At 40.8% G+C, this 21591-nt stretch overlaps 1 protein-coding gene across 7 annotated transcripts in view; it reads left to right on the forward strand.

The window, feature by feature from the left end:
- The window catches only part of RLF (RLF zinc finger), a 55926-nt gene that overhangs the window by 5867 nt on the left and 28468 nt on the right, over nt 1–21591 (forward strand). For all 7 annotated transcript variants that reach the window (XM_075115041.1, XM_075115042.1, XM_075115035.1 and 4 more), the window contains 2 exons: nt 6044–6125; nt 18211–18343. In XM_075115041.1, the coding sequence (XP_074971142.1) occupies nt 6044–6125; nt 18211–18343 (215 nt within the window). The remainder of the gene's footprint in view (nt 1–6043; nt 6126–18210; nt 18344–21591) is intronic.

Below are 21591 nucleotides of genomic sequence, written 5' to 3' on the forward strand. Positions count from 1 at the left end.
CATGACTTAAAGCACAGCAATTCTTCGAACAAGAGAGAACTCTTTTACAGTCCATCAGCTAATTTGGAATAACTTGTAGCTTCTCAAAGTCTGTTTTAAGTGCAAAGCAGCTATTTGTAATCAAAGAATGTTCCTGAGGGCTTTCACATACATTGGAGTATAATCAGTTATTACCCCTAGCCTGAAATGATAACCTGATCTGCTGGTCATTCCATGTTGGTAGGTTCCATTCAAGGGGGGGGGACACCCAAGATCTAGAACCTTGAACATAAAGGTCACCATAGAATAAAAGTAGTTCTGTGGCAGTTTTTCAGTGGGCTGTTTCTCGTTATCAGTAGCTTGCTTACTTGACTTCAGACCACAAAGCCTTCTTTACCAGAAAGATTTTGCAATGAACTCCTTAGTCAGATGCTTTTTTTTGTAATGTACTAACTTGCAAGATAAATCAACAGCTCAGAACCAGATATCTCCGTGTGGTGCCTTGAAGTTCTTTCTTTGGAGTTATGAGAAATATGTGAACTAAGAATTACTTTTTTTTTAAAACCTTCTGTCAAGAAGGGAAAACGCGTAAAAGCAGGAAAAGTCCATCTTCTTAATATGGAAACCTGAAGACTTAAACTGCTAAAACACTTACCTGGTACATAATGTATGTATTTTTGGCAAAATATCTTAATTGGTTGTGCAGACTGTCCCTTTATGGATAGAGTTTTCTCACATTCATCATATTATCATTGATTAGCTTGTGTATTCTGCTGTTTCCTACTCACATCACTTAAAGTCTGTCTTTCACTGTCTTTGTATGCAGGTCATCTATACCTGGAGTACTTTCTATATATTTGCCACTGTTATATACTTTGGGGCAGGAATCCCAATTCTGTCTCAAAATTGCTTATCAAAATTGCTTTTCTCTTGTTGAGAAAAAAACAGAATATTCTGCTTCTGCTGGAGGTTGTTTGCTGTTGCTTGCATACTCAGAAAACTTTGTGGTGGAGGACAGTAGAGAGGTTGGCTTGCTGAATCTTCTTTGTTCTTGTTATGATTATGTTTCAGAGGAATCTAAAGAATGAGAAAGACAATGAGTGAGGTTGCAGATAGGGTGAGGTAAATGGCATACCTAACTGAGCTCTCCCAGGTTTTTCTTTTACATAAGAGTTTCCAAGGGAGGGAGAGAGAAGTTAGATCAGGGAATTAAAGATAAAAATTCCATTCCATGAGGGAGGAAGACTATTACCTAGTTAGGGACATGACAGCGTACTGTTCCCATGTGACTGTGATTTTCAGGGAGACAACTGGGTTACCCACAGCTGTCATACACTATGTATTTTCAGACTTGAAGCCCGAGGAGAAACGAAAGGAGCAAGCTTCCTGTTTTAAAGCAAAAGTGCTCTACTTACTATTGAAATCCTCCTCCCCTTCCAACATCCCTCCTGGAGAAGGGGGAAAGAACTTCTTCCTCCTGACATCATTCTCTGCAGGGCGAGCCAGTAACAGCAAAACTCAGACTGTCCCTTTCCCTGGCACCTGACCGGGCCAATTTTCACAGTAAATCTGACATGATGTAGAGACTGTGCACCCCATAAGAAACATGATGCTCATATGGTGCGTGACCTTGTTGGTCCACTGTTTAACTTTAGGAAATAAAAGGAAAGCTTGGAGTGATTGCTCTTGTAGTTTATAGATTTGGTAAGTGACTGTGGGGTACAGGAAAGTTCTTCCTGGTCCTGGCCATGAAGTGACGTATCTGCTTTTGTCAAGTAGAACTCAGACTGCTTGTTTCCACAGCCACGAAGCACAACACATTCCCCTCACCCCGCAATATTACTATTCCAAAGGTATTGCCTCTGTAGAATAATTAATAAAGAAGTAGCCATATCAAAGGTGTCTTTCACCGAGATTGGCCTAGCTGGCTCTCCTTGTGAATCTTAGAAGGCCTTTGAAGCTGATTATTCACGTGAGCTCCTGTGAGTGCTTTTTTTCTGAGGATACTGTGTGAGGGGAAGGTGCCATTCATGTTACCATCAGTATGAAAATTTTACTTCCATCTGAAAATGGTTTATATGGTCCTATGATTAATAGAGTGAAGTTAAAAAAGTAGAAAGAGGTGTACCTCGTTCTCATTGTGTTTGCCAGCAGCTAATATTTGACTGCTTTCTATTTTTTCCTGTTTGATGTGATGGCACTGTTCTGAAAGGGAGTTTACCATTTCTGTATCTTTGAAGGAGGTGTTTATATGCTTTTTTTCAACCATAAAAAGAAAGGAGATCTGGATGACATCTGGTCTGAGTAGCAAAACTGGATTCAACCGATAAGACCAGTCTACCTCAAACCTCTTGAGCTGTATCTCACCTAATGGTTATGCCTACTGAGTCTAACACAGGTTGCTTCCAGGAAGAGTGTGCCTGCTCTCCGTAACACCTCCGTGAGGAGGCACATGTGGTGGTTTGCTGCTTTGTCTATCTAACAAAGCCTTTTTCAACCTAATAAACTGTTGTAATTTGATTCACTAACTCGCATTTACTGTTCTGTTGTCTGTCTTTAAGAGCTAACTCAACTCTTAACAAATGCAGGATAATTCCTGACAACAGGTGAACTATTCCTGCTGATCATCTGATGTATAATTAGTCATCCTTTTAACTCCAAGAAGCTTAGGATAAGAAAAGTTTTCTAATACAATCTAAAGATTAACACAGTTCTGAAAGCTTTTAAAATACACTTTTTTAAAAATTTCTGTCTTAAAATAATAGTGAATGAAGAATAAAGTGATTTCAGAGTAACTGTATGCGAATAATGTGTTGATTTTTGCCTGGAGTTAGTCCTTCCAAAATAAAGAAATCAAAATCTAGGAGACTTTTTCCTAAAAGATATTTTCAGATTGAGCGTTTGAGATGAGTGGTTTTTTTAATAATGGCAGCATTCAAGCACCTGTCAGTTTATTTGCAAAAATTGTGATTAAAGTTTGGAATTGAGTTTTGTGTAGACAGGTATTGTGGTGGCACTGGGAGAATGGGGTGGAAAGGCTTGGCTTCATTAAGTGATCCTGGTGTTTTGATTTGTGGTCTTAGGCATGATAGCTAAATTTCATTTAGGCATTACAATAAAGAAGGAAATGGGCTCTCAGTGATAGAGGTAAGTTTTTTAGTATTGTTTAATAAGGACCAAAAGGAAGAATTAAGCTAAATGACTATTCCCGCCCCTTGCCTGTAGGGAGGGCTGGCTAATCTTCATGCAGCTGTGTGTTTGAGTCAATTCTTATAACAAAAACTTAAGCAATTGGCTTAGAATTCTGATTATTTTTTCTGGCAAGGAAATCGTGATTGGACAATCCTGGATATTACTTTTGTGGTTGTACTGTAAGTTGTTTTACATGGTGGCTATGCACGCGGAGCTCCAGATTTCTCATGGAGTGATTTCCAAACTAGAATCCTTGGTGTTGGGATCCTGAGGAAGGCTTAAGGACTCGCAACAAAAGAATTTTGGGTTCTTGTTTCAGCTCAGTCCTGTGTTACTACAACAGACAATAACTCTTGAGGCATAAATTCAGCCCTCTTGTCTTCACAGACTGTCACCTCACTCTGTATATGCGGTGCTTTGGAAATCTAATTTCAGATTTTTTTCACTGTCCAAGTAACACCTTCAGGGTTAACTACAGGAAAATTATTTGTAAAACCTTGCTTTGCTGTTTTGTTTAAACCCGATATTTTATATAACCAATATCACATATATGAAAAAGTATTTCCGGGAATTAAGAGTGGAAGTAGATAGGATTGGTTGACTTTAAGTCTGAAAATGAGGTGTGCATCAAAAGACTTTTCCAAAGCACGTTGACCGTGAAGTTTGCAAATGTTTTATTTGGTGAAAATAGTCTGGGTATGACACGCATGAAAATTGGACACACACGTAATGATGTTTTTGGTTGGGTTTTTGTTTTGTTTGGGGGTTTTTTTGCTTATGTTAAAATAAAGCTTGGCTGCTGTGAGCCTTTGTAAGGTTGTTTTTGATAGTCTAGTAGCCACTACCTGGGTCTAGACATCTGCACTGGTGGAGTAACTTGTACTGCCAAGCTTGAGTACAAGAGAAAAGTCCTGAGACCTATGATAGTTGGAATATCTAGCAATGCTGTTGCCCACTTTTTTATGGGCATAGTAATGATTGAGATTCTACTGCCTGATGATGTGAATACTGAATGACAGTGATGAAGTCTATCATATTTTCTGCCTGTCCAATAGAAGCGTTCAGAGCTTTTGCAGGTCTAAACCTCTATTTAAAGGAACAGGATTGGGCAGTGAAGGCAAACTTCTGAAATGTGAAAAGGATAGCCAGTTAATTCAGTATTTGTCCATTTGGTCTTGTTTATATATATCTGTCTGCTGAATCTGGCTAAAAACTGATTAGGCATAGCGTTTTGCTGGTAACTCTTCAATGTATTTGTCAAAAGTCGAGGGAAGGGAAAGTCATTCTATTTGGGTACTAGGCAGTTTTGAAACTCAGGTTTGCTTTATGGTAGTCTCTTCCTTTTCCCCTTTCCCAAGCTCAGCTCTTCTGTCTATGGTAAGAATGTGTTGTCCTGTTATTCTTCTATTTAATATTTGGGGGTGGAGGTTTTGAAGAAAAAATAGCACGAGTTGGAACTATCTAACCATGTAGGTATAACTTATAGCAATTATTCAGTGCCTATATTATGTGTGGAATCTTACACCAGTTTTCTTTCCTTATGTTGTCATGATTCATGAAAACATTTTTGCTATGTGTAAATCTTGTGAATCTCTAGACAGAATGTCATAGTTAATTCATTTTGTTTGATTAGGTAAAACAGTTCTGTGCAGCAGTTGGGGTTTAGGAAACCCATACGTCCCGTACGAGGTTAGATAGCCCCTATTTGAGAACACTATAGGCAGTAGTCCTGCCATTGCTTTGTCTCCTAGAAAAGTGATTCTTGTTTTCCAAGACTTTTCCTTGAAATGAGATGGATGTGCTAAATACATATAGTTGTGTCCTTTTTGTTTCTGAAAAGGGATACCATTGACCTGATGGTCTAAATGAGGGAATGTCAAGTAGGTCTTGTTCCCCCCCCGCTTCTGTTTTTGGTATCTGAACTTATGTATGGAATATGTAGGTCTCTGGATACTTCAGAGATGTTAAAGCTTTCTGAACCCTTCCCACTTTCATGAATTTTCATTTGGAAAACCTGATGCACAGAAGAAGTTCACGTGCCACTGTGGTGGGGCTGACTCATACTAACATTAACCATTGACACAGTTGAAAATGGGATGTAACAAACTTTCCTGGATATAAAATCAAGACGAGGTGACTGGTGTCCTATTTCTAAGCAGAAGCTTGGCTTAGTGAAGAAATAAGGGGATGTACACTTACATTGTACGGATACAGCAGCACCCTGAATTAATGAACTAGGAATTTTACAGTCCGATCTGTTTAACTCTGACTTTAATATGAGCATCTTTGATGTGCATATCAATGTGGGTGGGATTTTTTTGATTTGGTAACCTGAACTTATTGCAGTTTGCACCCCATGCTATCAAAGACTCGTAGAGTGTTTCTAGGAATATACTCTGTGGGTCCATTTCTGTGCCAATGCATGTGTTATCTTCTGTCAAGCTGACATGTCAGCACTGAAACTCTAAGTTAGGTAAAGCTGGCTTTCATTTTCAGTCTCGGCAAAGAGACCATGCCATGGTCAAATGAGTTTTATTCAGAATGGATACTAGGATTCCTCTGTGAGAGGGAAGAGCAGGGATTCTGTAATGTAACATTCCTGAGCCACATTGAACAGGCTGTCTTGGATTATAGGAGTAGCTGCAATCTTATCCTAGCAAGATTGTGCATAGTAAAAAGGAACACCCTTTCCATATAATGACTCGTGCCTGATTCTGAGGCTGTTTCTGGCCTTTAATTGATTTGTGCAAACATGTTTCAATGTTATTGTCATTTCTTATCTGAATGCTAAGTAATATGTGCCACAAATGTTATTCAACATAACAACAGAATGTGTTCAGGTAGCTTGTTTACTTGCCTCTTGCTTTTCCAGGAGTTGTTTTGAGCTACTGCTTTCAGTTCCTGAAAGTGAATTGCCGCATGAGGTGTGGTTAGGATTCCATCAGTCCATACAGGTAAGTGTTCTGAATTTATTTTTTCCAATTTACATATTTTTTTTAATATTAAAAAAGGCTGCAGTTGTGCTCCTCTTCTTCTACCCTTCCCCTGAATTCTACCTGTCCTGCACTGCTGTTACCTAGGCAGCAAGAATTTCTGAGCAGTAAAATACTAACTGCAACAACAGTATTGGCAGCCGTAGGCCCTACAGCAGATTTATGGCTATACAATCAATGACAGCTGCAGCAAGAGAACTGTAGCAAATCTAGATCTGTCTAATGATTTGTGTGAGAGAAAGACTGAGATGGAGTGATGTAACAGCTCTGAAGCTTACTTTGAAGATGACTAAAAAAGCTTTTGTGGAGATCTGAGTGGCAAGTTAGTGTCTATACCTGATTGGAGAGGGATGAAAATGGTTGGACAGGTCTTTAGTCCAAGTGGTTCCTGGAAGTGTTTCTTCTGAGGTGGTGCTGAAGCAAGCTCGTAATACTACTATTTGTACACTCAGATCACAGAATCGCAGGTTGGGAGGGACCTCAGGGATCATCCAGTCCAACCTTTCTAGGAAGAGTGCGGTCTAGACAATATGGCCCACCACCCTGGCCATCCGACTCTTGAAGGTGTCCAACGTGGTCGAGTCAACTACTTCCCTGGGGAGATTATGGCAATGGTTGACTGTCCTCACTGTGAAAAATTTTCCTCTTGTGTCCAATCAGAATCTCCCCAATGATGAAGATGAAGATGGCTACTCTAGACTATGTAGGAGGAAGAGATGTTTTCAAGGTTTTAGTCTGGAGATAGTGCCTAGCTGTCTGGAAGGACTCATGGAGTTGAAAGACAGGAGTGGTAGTCTTGCTGTGTTTATACTAATAGACCCTTCCAGGACCAGGGACTGATCTGTTGCTGCTATTGCCTGTTCTGGCTTTAACTGTGACTGATTAAGTTGGAAGCTAGTATTGGTTAAAGTTACTGAAGTGAAGCCTTTGGCAGGAAGTAGTCGGAAGGAAGTGAACTTAGACCTTGCAGCTGTCCTTGTGCAGACCTTATCACAAGACCTTAATACCCCTATGACTGGGGATTTCCGTAGTCCCTGAGGCTTGGTGGCTGCTGCTGCATAGCTCTGAAGATAATACAGTTGTAGAGGTTCTGAAGGAGCTTGTGCTTGTGTTTCACCTGCAGTCAGGGAAATTGAAGGTGCAGAATCTCCTCAGTAGACTGAAGATGAATAAACCTGGCAATTCAAACTGAGAGAAACAAGACTAGTAGAGCTTTGTAGTCCTGCTAGTAGTAGAAGGGTCAGAGGTGGCCTGTGACTGGTGACTTCAGGTGTGGACAGACCTCCTTTTCCTGAAATACCATGGAATACTTATCATCATGGCAACTCTAAAAACAGTTGGGTGTGGCATGTACTTGGTAGTAGAAAGAAGTGTGGTAGGTACAGTTCAAATCCTATGGTCTTAGTGGTCCTTTATTTTAAGTGCTGGTATGTAAGTCCTTTGACTCCCTTAGTGACTACAGCAGATCACAGTGGACATTGCGGCACTCGAGAACCAAGTTTGAAGGGATGTCCATTTATTTTGACAATACTCAGCTATGCCATTTATTACCCATAGTCTGTAGCTATTAGCCATGGTGTTGCAGAGGCTAGGTCTGTGCTCCCAACCCATTCATTTGTGGGATACCACAAATAAGGTTGGTGAGCCACAGGTTCATCTTTTGCATTATGGCTGATGGAAGAAGTTGAAATTTACTGTTTCCAAGGTAGCTCTTAAATTCACTAATCCAGTCGTTGCAGGATAAAGAGCAGTGTTGGAGTGTGGAGCGGTGGAGTTCCAACCTAGAATACCAGATTGGAAGGGATCTCAAGGATCACGTGGTCCAACCTTTCTCGGCAAAAGCACAGTCTAGACAAGATGGCCCAGCATCCTGTCCAGGCAAATCTTAAAAGTGTCCAGTGTTGGGGAATCCACCACTTCTGTGGGAAGATTATTCCAATGGCTGATTATTCTCATTGTGAAAAATTTCCCTTGTGTCCAATCAGAATCTCCCCAAGAGTAACTTGTACCCGTTACCCCTCGTCTTTTGCTTATTACGCCTTGTAAAAAGAGAGTCTCCATCTTCTTTGTAGACACCCTTTAAATACTGGAACATGGTGATAAGGTCTCCCCTAAGTTTTATGTGTTTTAGTGTATGATAAGCTTATATAAGAAGTTTGTAACTGAGATGTCCTAGACCTGAAACAAGGTGTTCTCTCAGAGTATGGAAGGGCATGTACAGGCTTTTCCCCCATTATAGCAGAGGTATAAAGTTGTACGAATTACTAGCTTTTAACTCAAGGAATCTGCAAGGAGAATTCTTGTTGCCAAGGAATATAATTTCTATGATGTAACAAGCATGTGTGTTTCTGGGTTTCTGAATCAGGTGATCGAGCTTTGATACTTCTGTCAATAGAGTGTAAATTTTTAGTCAGATGAGATGACTTTATTCAGGCTGAATATGTTGGAAGGAAACTATTAAATTCCAGGGGTAGAAGGGTGACACAAGCCCAGATCTCTGTTGTCAACTTACAGAACTAAGGGAAATTCATGATGTGCTGCTGCCAGGGGTAGTAATATACTTGGTTTTTGTACTGATGTTTTTTGAAACTGTGGCCTCCGAGTTTAATACTCACCTAATGCTCCCCATAGTTCAGATAGTAAAAGATTTTGGGAAAGCTTATTAAACACAGTAGTACTCTGAAACCTTGCTGAAGAGGTTTATGGACTTTTACAGACGTGCTTCTAATGAGATTTTGAAGTAGCCCTCTAGAAATAGGAGAATGAGAACATTTGTACCCTGCACTGCAATACAGTAGAAGCTCACTCTTCATCAGAGAAGAGGGTAACGGAGAAGGAGTATGCAGTCATACAGAGGACAATATAGGCCTTCAAACAGGAGGCTTGTAGGCTCTCATGTGAGGACTTGCAGGTTTAAAGCCTGTAACCATGTTAATGTGCTGATCTCCAGGCAAATCCAGTAGTGAAGCGCTGCAAAATTATGTGTTAACACATGCCACAGATTGGCAGATGCGAATGTGCTTATTCCTTTCCTAACAAAAGGGGTGAGTGTGGCTGTTGAGGAATATAATTCCAAATGTAACTGCTGTTGCAGCAAATGTGGGATAGAGGTATTTCCTTCAGTTCTGCCTGCAGTAATTGTTGCTCTGTAACAGTCTGCGCAGGTATTGAGTCAGTGAAACTTAAAGTAAATTGCCATCCCAGGAGTGAAGAGTAAGGGCTTGCATTTCAAAGCAGCTAGGTGTAGGGTCTGTTCAAAAGCTGAAAAGTGGAGTGTCACTGATGTCCGGCTTGTATAGAAAATGCTATCAAATGCTTTATTTGGTGTCTGAACCTGTTTTTTCTTTCATCCTAAATAACAGTAGTTATGCTCTGCAGTCCCCATGAGTCCGGTTTTCCTTATCTCTAAGCGAGACCAAAGGCATCCTGTGTGAAATGAAAACAAGATGTGAGATTGTATGGCAAGAGTCTCAGCATGGATTTTAGGCAGCGGCAGCAGGCAGAAGGATCCAGGCATGGGTGGGGAAATGCTGTGAAATAGGAGTGAAAGGACTGGGGCAGAATTATGACAGGGCGCTTGATACAGGCAAACTCAATTAACCTGGGGGAGGAACTCAGTGGAGAGGTACTGTGGGGTTGGATGTAATCTGACCGGTTGAGGAGTCCAACAAAGATGTCTTTAGTGGGAGTAGAGATATATTATCATGGGGATTGAATAGGGACTGTGGAACAGGGTTCCCTTCAAGCCTTACAAAGAGCATGAATGCTTTCTTTAGAAAAGTTGTATATTGAGGATGAGCATGAAACAAAAACTTTTCTGACACTGTAGTAGTTGCTGATCGCATAAATTGCCAGGACTGAAAAATCCTGGTATTTTCAGTAAACTGTTCTAAGGATTGTATTTTCTTTTTAACTTTATTGATAGGCTCTTAGTATATTATCCCATCCTGGCTTCATCTAGAATGCAGTGCTTCGTGCCCCTCTCCTTGGGACCTGTTTATGGTGTCCTAACTTAATGAGGTCTATATACTTAAATTTTTAATTAGATTTCTTCAAAGACTTTTGAAGTATTCGTAATAAATTTTTGTAAATATTTCCACTAATATTAGCCTTATATTCTTCGGTAAGTCCAATAATGAAAGGTTCAACTAAGCATCTAGAATAGAAGTGGAGTGTATTGTCAGTAGTTATTTACTTATGCTACATACGTTGATGAAGTTCAATACTGAAATACCAGATATGATACCTTGAATCTCAAACACAGTACTGACTCAGCAAATCTGTTGACTTTTAGGCCCCTTCTTTCTCACCTTCTAAGGTTCTTCTTTCAATCACCCCTTAATACAAAGGTGCTGAAATGTGAATTATCCTCACAACTGAACTGGGGTCTGCTAGCTCTGTACTGCATCCTGAAGCCCTCAGATCAGGGAGGAGTTGCTGTTGGGAAGATATAATTTACATTGGATGTCTGGATTGCAGAAAGTCTAATCTGAGGGACAGCAGTGTTACCTCACCCTTGTCCAAGTTAGATGATTTTTTTTTTTTTTGGTCAGCTGTATTGTTCTGGCGGTGGCAGCACATAAGTGATCTATTCTGTCTTTCTCTGAGGCAGTGGCTTCTAGCCCCTCAGAACGTGCAACTTGGTAGCAGAGGGACTTGGGATAAGCGTCACTAAGAGGCAAGGAATCTCAGCTAGTGTAATGTGCAAAATCTGTTTGTTTGGTCTTTGGTACCTTGCTGGGGCCAGGATGGGTATAACCCTGTCCTGTCAATAGAGAGGGTGAGTTCATACAACCCGGAGTTGGTGTTTCCTGTTCTTTGCCTTTCAGAACTGTGCAGAACTGAATATCCTGTTTGTAGTTCAGTCTTCTTCACTGTAAATATATTAGGGTTGCTGGGGCGGGTATTTGGGTGACACCGCTATATGTAATATGTGCTGAGAGCTCTCTGTGGCTTCCTAAAGCTACGTCTCTGCAGGACTGCAGTACATTGTACAACAGAGCACTGGTAATTTCAGAGGTGATTCTTTGTCTCATGTTTGTTAAATTATTTCTCAACAATAAGACTTGGGAGTGTCTGAGTTACATGCTTTTATTCAAATGATGCCAGGAAATGGCATAAATTCTCAAGACTGGCAGCAAAACTGTTAAATTTTTATTGATTTATTAATGCTTTGTTGAAGCTCTTTGTGAAGAACCTGAAGGTATAAATGATACCCTCAAAGGAAGTGTAGGCTGATTATCAAAGCTCTTCTGATATGGCTCGTTTTCTTCTTCAGGAATATATGCTGTTTGAAAGGCATGGTATCCTTTCTCCTCTTCAAGTTGTAACTGAGAGGAAGCTGACACTTCTTGCCTTTATTTGATCCAAACTGGTTGGAAGGGCTTTGCTGGTCAGTTCCACCTCTTTCCGAGACAACACGTGCTGAATGCCTTCAGAGAGTGCTGTAGCTCAGTAAAGCTCATTGAGTTCAGTCTTCCAGGTGAAATTTGAAGTCATAGGCTGTTAAACACTGATGGTTTTTTGGACTTAGTCTCTGACCTGATCTATGACCTCATCTACACTTGAGACTGATACAGATTAAAGCTGTAATGTTGGTATACGGGAGAGGAATGCACAATGGGTGTTCTGGCAGCCTACTGTACTGAAAAGACTTAATGGATGGTTCTGTACAGTTAAGAGTGGTCAAAAGTAGAGGTTTTCAAAATGGCCTGTATTTATCTTGTGGGTAAGATACAGTATCCCTTCTACCTGCACACCTGTGAATGTTATCTTAATCACCCAAATCTGAGTATGAAATGATATATGTAGACTTCCTGTATGATCGTAACTGCCACTTACAGAAACTCTGGACTGTGGTCGCATACTTCACAGACATAAATTTAGATCAATTTGTTTTCCACTGACATTTTTAAAGCTGTCCTGAGGCTATAACTTGAGCATCTTTTGACAGCAGGACTGACGTAAGCATTAAGTCTGTCATTCACCTGCGTGATTCTGCTGGCATGCCATCTAGCTGCGTGTAGAGTTGGGATCTGATCATGCTTTGATTTTTAAAAACAGAACAAAAAAAAACCTCTCTCCCCTGAGGCTCTTTCTGCTGAATTCGGTTTCCTGATCCAGCTTGCACAGGAAGGATAGACTTGAGAGAAGGAACAGCTGTGTGAGCGTAAGGATTGCTTAAGTGATGTTTTCAAATGATTAAATATGGCCTGAAACCTTTGTGTGTTGTTGCTCGTGTATTAGTTTCGCAATGGTGTTAGTTAAGAACATGTAAAGTCAATTGCATTGTCAGGGTGCAGCTGTGATACTCCAAATTTTCTTTTTTTTCCTTTGACCTTGAGAGTAACATTTCAGGCTCAAGGCCTGAAATCAATCATTGTAATCATCATACTTGGCTATCTTTGTTTCTGCAAATTAGCACCAACTCTTATACTGATATCAACAATGGATTTTTTAGGTCATCTCACCTATAGCTCACTTGCTAGTTTTCTTTGTAATCATTTTTAGAAGTAGCTTAGTCTTTAGAATTTATTTTATTTAGCAAGTATGGTAGGAGCTAAGAGTTGGAACACAGTTACAGCAGTTATCTAAAAATCAACATTGAGGCAATAATTGCAGAAAATACTGGGGACTGCTAAGGAAGACAAGATGATTCAAGTTATCAAAACTACTCGATTGTTGCATTCAGCTATGAAGCTTTTAACTTTGGTGCTCCTTAGAAGGTGGAAGTCTGCACTATAGTTCTGCATTTGGAACAAACTCTTAATATGTGCTTTTTCATTCCTGCTGCTAGTTTGGTTTTGTTCTTGCAGTCGGAGAAGAACTAGTGTAGGGCAGAAGCACTGACTCCCACTAAGTGTGCTTTCGGTATGTCTAGTAAATGCATTGCATATGCAGTGTTTTGAAGGTGTATAGTGTCAAAGAGTCATGAGGTGGCTGGAGCTGGAAAGTAGCTCAAGTTATCTGATCCACTTCTACACTCAGAGTAGTGGCTATCTTGAATGAGGTTCCTTAGCGTCCTGTCCCACCAAGTTTTAAGTGTCTCTAAGAATGCAGATTGCACAAACTTTGGGTAGCCCTTTCAAAGTGACGGTATTTAAACATTGATATACTTCTGCCATGCACACTTTACAGAATTTCTCTTTATGTGACCTGTCTATTGACTCATTAGACAGAAGAGTCTAGCTCCAGCTGCCTACTGGGGAGTATAGCAAAGATAGACAGCTCTAAAATTTCCTTCTTCACCCTCTTCCTAAGATTGTATAGGATCTCTGGTGGCCTTTGCTCAACTAGCTCCACTGTGGCAAATGAGTTGTACCGGACAGCCACAAGCTGAGTGTTGTACGCCAGTGGAGACTCAGAAATACCAAACAGTGGGGAATAAACGCTTCACCAACCTCCTGGTTTGTGAATCAGGACCTCCTCTGTTTTAAACTGTTCAGCATAGTTTCCTTTGTTTGCAGTAAGGGCTCGCTGCTGACATATACATAAATTATAGACCCTAGAGGCCTGTTGTGCCAAGCTGGAACCTAGCCAGCTGGTCACCAGCCTCTGCTGACACTTGGGGTTGTGCCAGGTGCCACACTTTGCATTTGCCCATGTTGAACTTCAGTGAGTCCCTGTCAGCGATGTTCTGCAGGCTGTCAAATGTCTCTGAATGGCAGCCCTGCCCTCCAGTGTCAGCTCCTCTCCAAGTTCTGTAGGAGCTGTGGACTGCTGAGAACGTACTTTGTCCCATTATTCAATTAATAAAGATGTTAAAAGTATCACCTCAGTGTTGACCCCTCAGAAGTGCTACTAGGAGACAGCTGCTAGTTAGTTTTTGTACGGTTTGGTCACAAGCCTTCTGAGCCTGGCAGTTTAGCTGATTTTTCCGCCTGTGTTATAGTCCACTTTCCCTATTTTAACAATTTGGTTTTGAAGATACTATGGGAGACTGTCAGAAGTCTTGCTAAGTCTGACTGTTCTGATGTCATCTGTAGGCTGTTATCACATCACAGAAGGTAGTCAGGTTGATAAAATGCGACTTGTACTTGGCAAATCCTGGCTGTTCCCAGTCTCGTTTCTGTTCTTCAGGTGCCTGGATGTGGTTTCCAGGAGAATTTGCCCCATAGTCTTTCTGGGGACAAGTTATGCTGACTGGCCTGTAGTTCCCCAGGGTATCTTGCCTTCGGTCTTGAAAATGGGCATGTTAGTTTCTTCCAGTCACCAGGAACCTTCCCCCAATGGCCATGACCTTTCAGAGCTAGTTCTGGTCTTGCAGTGACATCTATGATCTCCACTGACACTGCTGGCTTCTGTTTGGTAACGTGGATGCTAACATGGTTGCCTTAACATCTCATCCGTTGTGCTGCTTCGTGCCCATTCCCCACCCACAACTCTGCCACTGGTCATGGGGACCAGGAAGGCCAGAGTGCAGACCTGAACATTAGAACATGAGGCAAAGTTATTGAGTACCTTAGCCTCTTCAGTGTCCTCTGTTACTTGATACCCTGTCCTGTTGAGCTGTTCTCACACTTTACTTGGCCTTCCTTTTGCTTTCAGTCTTATATTTTCCTCAGCAAAGTGAAGAAAGCCAGAAGGATGCTCATGTTCTTCAGCTTGGCCCCCAGAGCCTTGTATTTACTCCTGATGTGCAGTGTGATTGGTGTCCAGGTGTGTGAGCAGCGAGTAGTGATAGTCTGAGAACAAGCCTTGGCAGCTTCTCTGCAATGTCCCAGATCCAAGTCCCTGTCAAGCACCAAACCTTGTGAGACAAGAAGTCAGATTAGCAGCTGAAGGTGGTGAATGCTTAGACAGGATTTTAACAGTGATGACTGATAACTTGCTTTGTTTCCTTCCTCCTTTCCTATCTCACCTATTACTTTAAAGATTGCTTATAGCTGGAAATCCTGTTTATTTAGAGGTTAGTCAGGACATTGTGTTACTTTAATGTCATGACTAGTGTAGGAAGAAGATTAGCCTAGCTGTGGAGTACACTAATACCAGTTTCTGGTATCAGGAATACATTTTGTACTATCTTAACAGCTTACATGGAAATGTACAAAATTCCTTGACTCCCTTGTGCTTCTTGTGACAAGATGACCTACAGATAGTTAACACCTGCATTGCAGGATACCACCCAGTGTTCTTGTTCATGCCATGTTCTTGGTCTAAAACTTCACAATTCATTGTGTGCTAGACGAGCAAGCAGGAAGGTGGTTGCTCTAATGAGCTTTTTAGGAGTATACACATCTTTCTGTGGTCCCCTTTTGATTGTTGGAATCTTCACTTAGTTACTTGCTGGGAATTATTTTCTTCTAAACTTGTCTGTGATATCAGTTTAGTGAAAGAATGCCCCAAAGTCACCCAGAAGCATAGACTCCTTGAGGAGCTCCATACACTTAGTTTAATATTCTAGAGACTGACTGACTACCCAGGGGATGAACGGATCCGTATAAACTTCCCACTGAACACAGACTTCAGTGGTGAAGTAATACTCATGTTTACTCCTTGGTGGTATCCTTGGAGCAGATAATAAGTAATCGGGGAGTGAGGAGGGAATAACTCTGTGTTAGCTGTACTTCACTTTAATTTGGGATTTACTAAGTAGCAGGTCTGATAGTATGGTTTCATAATTATTTGAGAGGAGTCTCTTAAGAAACTTTTGAGACTATTATGTAATGACAGCTATGGATAAATGTAAATGAAACCTTCATTGCAAGAATGTAATTTTCCCCTCATGAATGTTTTGCTGGGAATAAAGCTTCACTCCTTAGTGCGTAGATGCTTTTACCGAGAGATAAATCCAAGTTCTCCTGCGCAGGGATCTGTGGAATGCCTTTTGCTGCAGTATTAGAAAGGAAATAGATAGTTATATCTAAACAGCAAAGTTCGTCTGAAATTAGCATCTGATATCTGATCTTGGACAGCAATATCTAATTTATTAAACAGCATCTAATCATTAAATGCAAAGATGCCTTTTACTGTGAATGGTTAATGGGAAGGTTGGGTATTTACATAGCAGATTCAGTTGGTGATAGGAGATAACTCAGAAACTTGAAAAACGCGCCTTGTAAGTTGCAATGCGGAATGCAGTTTATTGCTGTCTTTTGACAGCCCATGATATGAGGCTCTTTTGATTACTGTGGGATTCCCAGTGGTCATAGCATTAGCCCCATTTAATTCTGATAATTCAGAACATGGAATTGATTCCAGTTTATACAGAATATACAACAGAGGCTATCAAAAGCAAACCTGAGGTTAATATTAGTGTTAAAGTACTGCCAACTTAAAACGCAGCTCACTAGAACTAGGGGACATTGTCACGTATCAAACTAATTCTTAAGATGTGTTGTGACTGATGTGAGAAGTGTTTCTACTGAACATGTAGCCACAAATTGCCTACAGTTAGTTGGGTTCGATTTGTCAGCATTAGAAAATTCTGTGTGAGTGATGATTAAATTCTTTCAGTGCAAGTTGCCCTAGACTGGTTTTCCTGCTAGGGACATTAAGTGCTGGAATCTGTTTCCAGTTGCTTTTCTTCTGCACTAGACTCTAGACTTCTTTCCATGTGTAATGTCTCTTCCCCACCCCCCTTCACTCCTCAGATTTCCAGAAGTAAAAGTGGTGGTAGGACCTTCATCACTCTGACTATTGTGCTGTGTGTAGGGGTTTGGTGGATGAACTTCAGCTGGAGACCTGTTCAGTCTGGGTCAGCCTTCACAGCATCAAAACTGTCAGGATTGGAAATCCCTGGATCTTAGAGTAAATGCCCTGGATATGGATTAGTTTCTAAGGAAATAATGTACCTATATCCAGTAGAAGGATGTTTTCATCTTAATAAAGGAAATTATTCATGATCCAGTTTGGTCTGCGTTGCAAGCATTGTACACCAGTCTCTGCTGTGTATATGGTGCTCTTTCTCTTAAGTTCCCTGAGACTTCTTGCCTCTCGGACCACCAGGAAACCTGCATTGTCATATGACCCCACCTCACCCTTTTGGTAGATGAGAGTCCTTTCTGAGCTTCTGCCATTGCACTGCTTCTTACGTAGCTTAATCCCAGAATCACATAATGTTGGGGCTGGAAGGGACCTCTGGAGTCCATCCCGTCCCACCCCCTGCTTGAGCAGGCACCCCCAGAGCAGGGGCACAGGACCGCATCCAGGTGGAGTGTGAATGTCTCCAGGGAAGGGACCCCACAGCCTCTCTGGGCAGCCTGTGCCCCTGCTCTGGCACCCGCACAGGGAAGGGGTTTGTCCTCATGTTCAGGTGGAACTTCCCGTGTTCCAGCTTCTGCCCGTGGCCCCTTGGCCTGGTATTGGGCACTGGAAAGAGTCCGGCCCACCCTCCTGACACCCGCCCTTCAGATATTTATAGGTATTTATGAGATCCCCCCTCAGCCTTCTCTTCTCCAGGCTGAACAAGCCCAGGTCTCTCAGCCTTTCCTCACAAGGGAGATGCTCCAGCCCCTGATCACCTCCGTAGCTCTCCGCTGGCCTCTCTTAAGGATGTTCCCTCCCCATGTCGCTCTCCTCAGACTAGGGAGTGATGGCTTTAATAATTCTCAGAGAAGTTAATTGACTGGCTCATCTTACTAGTGTTAACACTAAACATAAAATTCTATACTCTCGGCATTTTGTTATTCATTTTGAAAACTATTTAGTCTTCGTTCTGGATCCTTAAATGGCACTAAACGCTTTGATACAAAATCATACCTTGTCTTGTATGCAAGTACTGTAATTTTATTTATATGTACACATGTACATGAAGAAACATAAAAGTTGCAGAAGAGTTACAACTGCAGAGTAGGCTTTTTGAGTTAAGCCATTTCAGTTAACTTCCAGTACTTTGAAATTGGGGAGTTTTGCTGTAGGATTAGAGAAGTGAAAGGACGTTGTACTGTTAAAATCCCAATGCAAGCATGCCAAACCAGAAATGACTTAGAAGAATGGTGTGAAATTATTAGAATACAGTCAACTATTAGGACAGATATTGTAAAATTACATTGGTTTAAGCGTTAGCAAAGGCTATTAATGACTTTTTTTTTTTTACATTTTGTAGGATTCACATGATGCTTTACTGGAATTTGGGAATAACAACCTCCAAATATTGGTGGATGTCACAAGGGAAGGAGTATGGAAAAATCCAGTTCTTCTTAAAATTCTGTCCCAGCAGCCAGTAGAAATGGAGGAAGGTAAGAATGTGGTTTTATAGATTATATGTGGTTATTAAGAAATTACTTGGTGCAGTTTTGGTGGGGAACCAGTGATCTGAAGTCAGAAGAGGGTTGTATTGTAAATTGTATTGTGCAGTAGGATTCGTATGTTGCTAAACAATATTTATGATGAAGTGTCTCACTGGCACTCTGAATAATGTGTCCTTGCTAATGGACCTCTGCTTCAGCTGTACTATCCATTGCTTTGAATATTTTGAAAATCTGTTTTTTAAAAGGAATTATTTCTTTTTCCGTCATAAAAATACAGAAATTTTGCCCCCCAAGGTGGTTTTGTTTTTAACTCTGTCCTTTTAAATGTTTTCCTGAATGCTTCACAGGGAGGAACTTTGTATGCCCATGCCTTTGTGAGGCATAAAAGATGCATGTGGAGGGATAACGTGAGTGTGGAGGTTTACTTTTATTAAGCTCTGGGCTGGAAGGCTGTTGTGTTTAGACTATGGAAATAAGATCTTGTATCAGAAAATCTTGAGAGGTGAGGAAAAGGAGTTTTTAGTGTCACTGTATATACTTTTTGAATGTCTTCTCTTAAACTCTGTTCTTTTGCTCACTGAATTTTTTTTTCTATCAGTGGCACTAATAGGGACTTGTAGGTATTTGCTTCAACTGTTCCATTAACAGTACACGAGACTGCAGTTTCCCTCAGTGGTAATAGAAAGTTAAAAACAATATAGCAGGGGAAAAAGAGCTTAAAATATTATCTTAAAAATAAAATCCCTTTTTGTGCTCCTTTAAAGTAAAGCTTTCTTCCATAGCAGAATCCTTCTTTCTGGGTTTGGGTAGCCTCTCTTTGAGTTGTGTTAAGTTAGTACTTCTTAATGTGTTTCTTATTTATTTATTAAAGTTAGTGAGAGGATATGTTGCTTCCCTGTGCTAGAAAGCATTGAAAAGAAGCAGCCAAGGTGGACTGCGGTCTTTGCTAGCCTTCACTTCAGGTATTTTGTAGTATGGCAGAAACATTTGAACTCCAAACAGCATTTAATCCCATCTCCAACGTGTCTTGAGAGCTGCGTTGCATACTAACGTCCTGTCTTGGAGCCTTTCATTTATAGTATTGTTAAGCCATCCAGGTGCATGATTGTGGCTCTTAGCTCAACTACTCAGAAGGAGTTGCATTTCAAAATTGGTCCATATTACTGAAAACCTTCAGTTATTGAAGAATCCATTACTTGGAGAGTGCTATACCAGCGAGGGCTAACAGTGAGCTTTACAAACTCCCTTTACCTGTGGCAAGCCAAGAGCTGTGCTGGAGGACTGCTGTGAATTCCAGTAGGAGCAATTTCCTCATACGTATCTGTGTGGACTCCCTTATAGATTAATTTGCTTCTTACGCAAGTGACTGGTTTTATCAATGGCTCTATTACTAAATGCAGCTACACTTCTTCATTCATGTGCTGGAGGACCTTGACATAGTTCAGACTACCTCTTGACTTCAGCAGTAGCAGATAGAACTAGTTTGTTCAGTCCTTCAGCTTTTAATTTGGGTGGAAGTTTCTGCTGGCAGACCGACTGACTGACACATCTCTGACCATGCTGAATTGATTTCTTCATGTTCTTTATTTAGTACATATTTGTCTGTTTAGCTAGATCTGAATACATGCCCAGAAGAGTTGTCTGCACTGGTGTTTCTTCCATTTGATGGAAGCAGAGGCAACAGGACATTCATTGGAGCTCTTCTGGAAATTTTGTAACTGCAGAAGCGCATTCTCACATAGTCTGGAGGAGTCACAGGCATGCTTAAACAGTCTGAATGTGACTTTGGAGTCCCTTGTTAGACCAGTCTGTGAAAGGAAGGTTTCTCAAGTAAATCATAAGGTAAAGAGGTAGACATTTTAAATAAAGGGCAGTTCTAAGAAGCCAAATATTGGCCTAAAATGCTGCTTCTTACCAAGTGTCTTGCTCTTGTGGCAGTCTGGGAAACCTTGGTCTGGTTTGGATTTTGCTTGCTTTGAGAGTATTGAAGAGCAGATAAACTGAGAAAAGTGATCCTTGTGGCCTGCTGGCATGCAACATGACTGCTTAGACATATCTAAAAGACCTTTCTACAAGCTTTCCAAGCTATCTGAATGTGTCATCAATCAACATGTTTTAGATACTGGTTGAGTGCTTTCAGTTGACAATGCAGGGAACAGTAGGTCATAGCAGAGCTGCTGTGGTATCTGCCAACATGTAGAAAGACAAGAGCACCACGTGAGAGTGCTCTCCTGTTCCTGCTGTTCTAGTTTGCAGGAAATACTGTGAAAGTGGTAAATCAAAGTAGTAGCATTACTAGTAATGGAAATAGGAAAATAGCGAGAGGGGGAATGGGGATATTTAGTAGCTACAAATACTATACAAATATATATACACACACACACTATACGAATACTATAATACGTTATACATATAATTTATACAATTATATATAAATACATAAGTAATGCTTCAGTAGTTAAATAATTCTGTGAGCTTACAGAGGATAGAGGGGTTTTTATTTGGTTGGTTTTGTTCTAATTAGTCTCTTGGGTGACTATAAGAGCATTTTGAAAAGGTATTGAAGACTTGCAGGAGATTGTAGGAGAGAATGTAAGGCTGGGAAAGACTACATAGGACACAGGATTCTGTCTCCTGTAATTGTTCCCAGCTATTCAATAACATTTCAAAGAAGTCAAAATAATGCGTATCGTGAGGCACTGTGAGTCACAACTCCAAAATGTTACAGGAAGAGAGAAGATTGAAGGCATATGTAAAGTTTACTCTTTTCTCGGAAGGCAAGGTGAACGTGCCAGATTTGTATACCCTACACTTTGGTGCAAGGCAAAACGAAAACGTAAAGAAATTCAGCTCTCTACGCCAACAAATTATGGCATGGAAAATTTTTTGACCCCTAAATTGTGGTGCTCATGTAACAGGTTTATCTTCTTGACATCATCAGACAAGTGTAATTCAATGACTACAGAAGTTATTGCTGAAATACCAACTGATCCATGAAGCTATATCATACCATGTGTTATAATTAGTAAAATCTTGTTGGTTGTGTTTTACTTATTTCTTTGTTCATTCTCTTCTTTGCACCAGGAAGCCAGATGCTGCTGTAATATCATTTGGCTTACAGAAAGTCTGTCTGGGTAGCTGGAATTACTCTTGGCCTTGTGTAGGACATGGTTGGGTCTGGAATTCAGCAACTATCTCTGGATCTCTACTGGATTAACTTAGTCCCTTTTTTACCC

This window comes from Phalacrocorax aristotelis, chromosome 20 (assembly GCF_949628215.1).
Source record: "Phalacrocorax aristotelis chromosome 20, bGulAri2.1, whole genome shotgun sequence".
Lineage (NCBI taxonomy): Eukaryota > Metazoa > Chordata > Aves > Suliformes > Phalacrocoracidae > Phalacrocorax > Phalacrocorax aristotelis.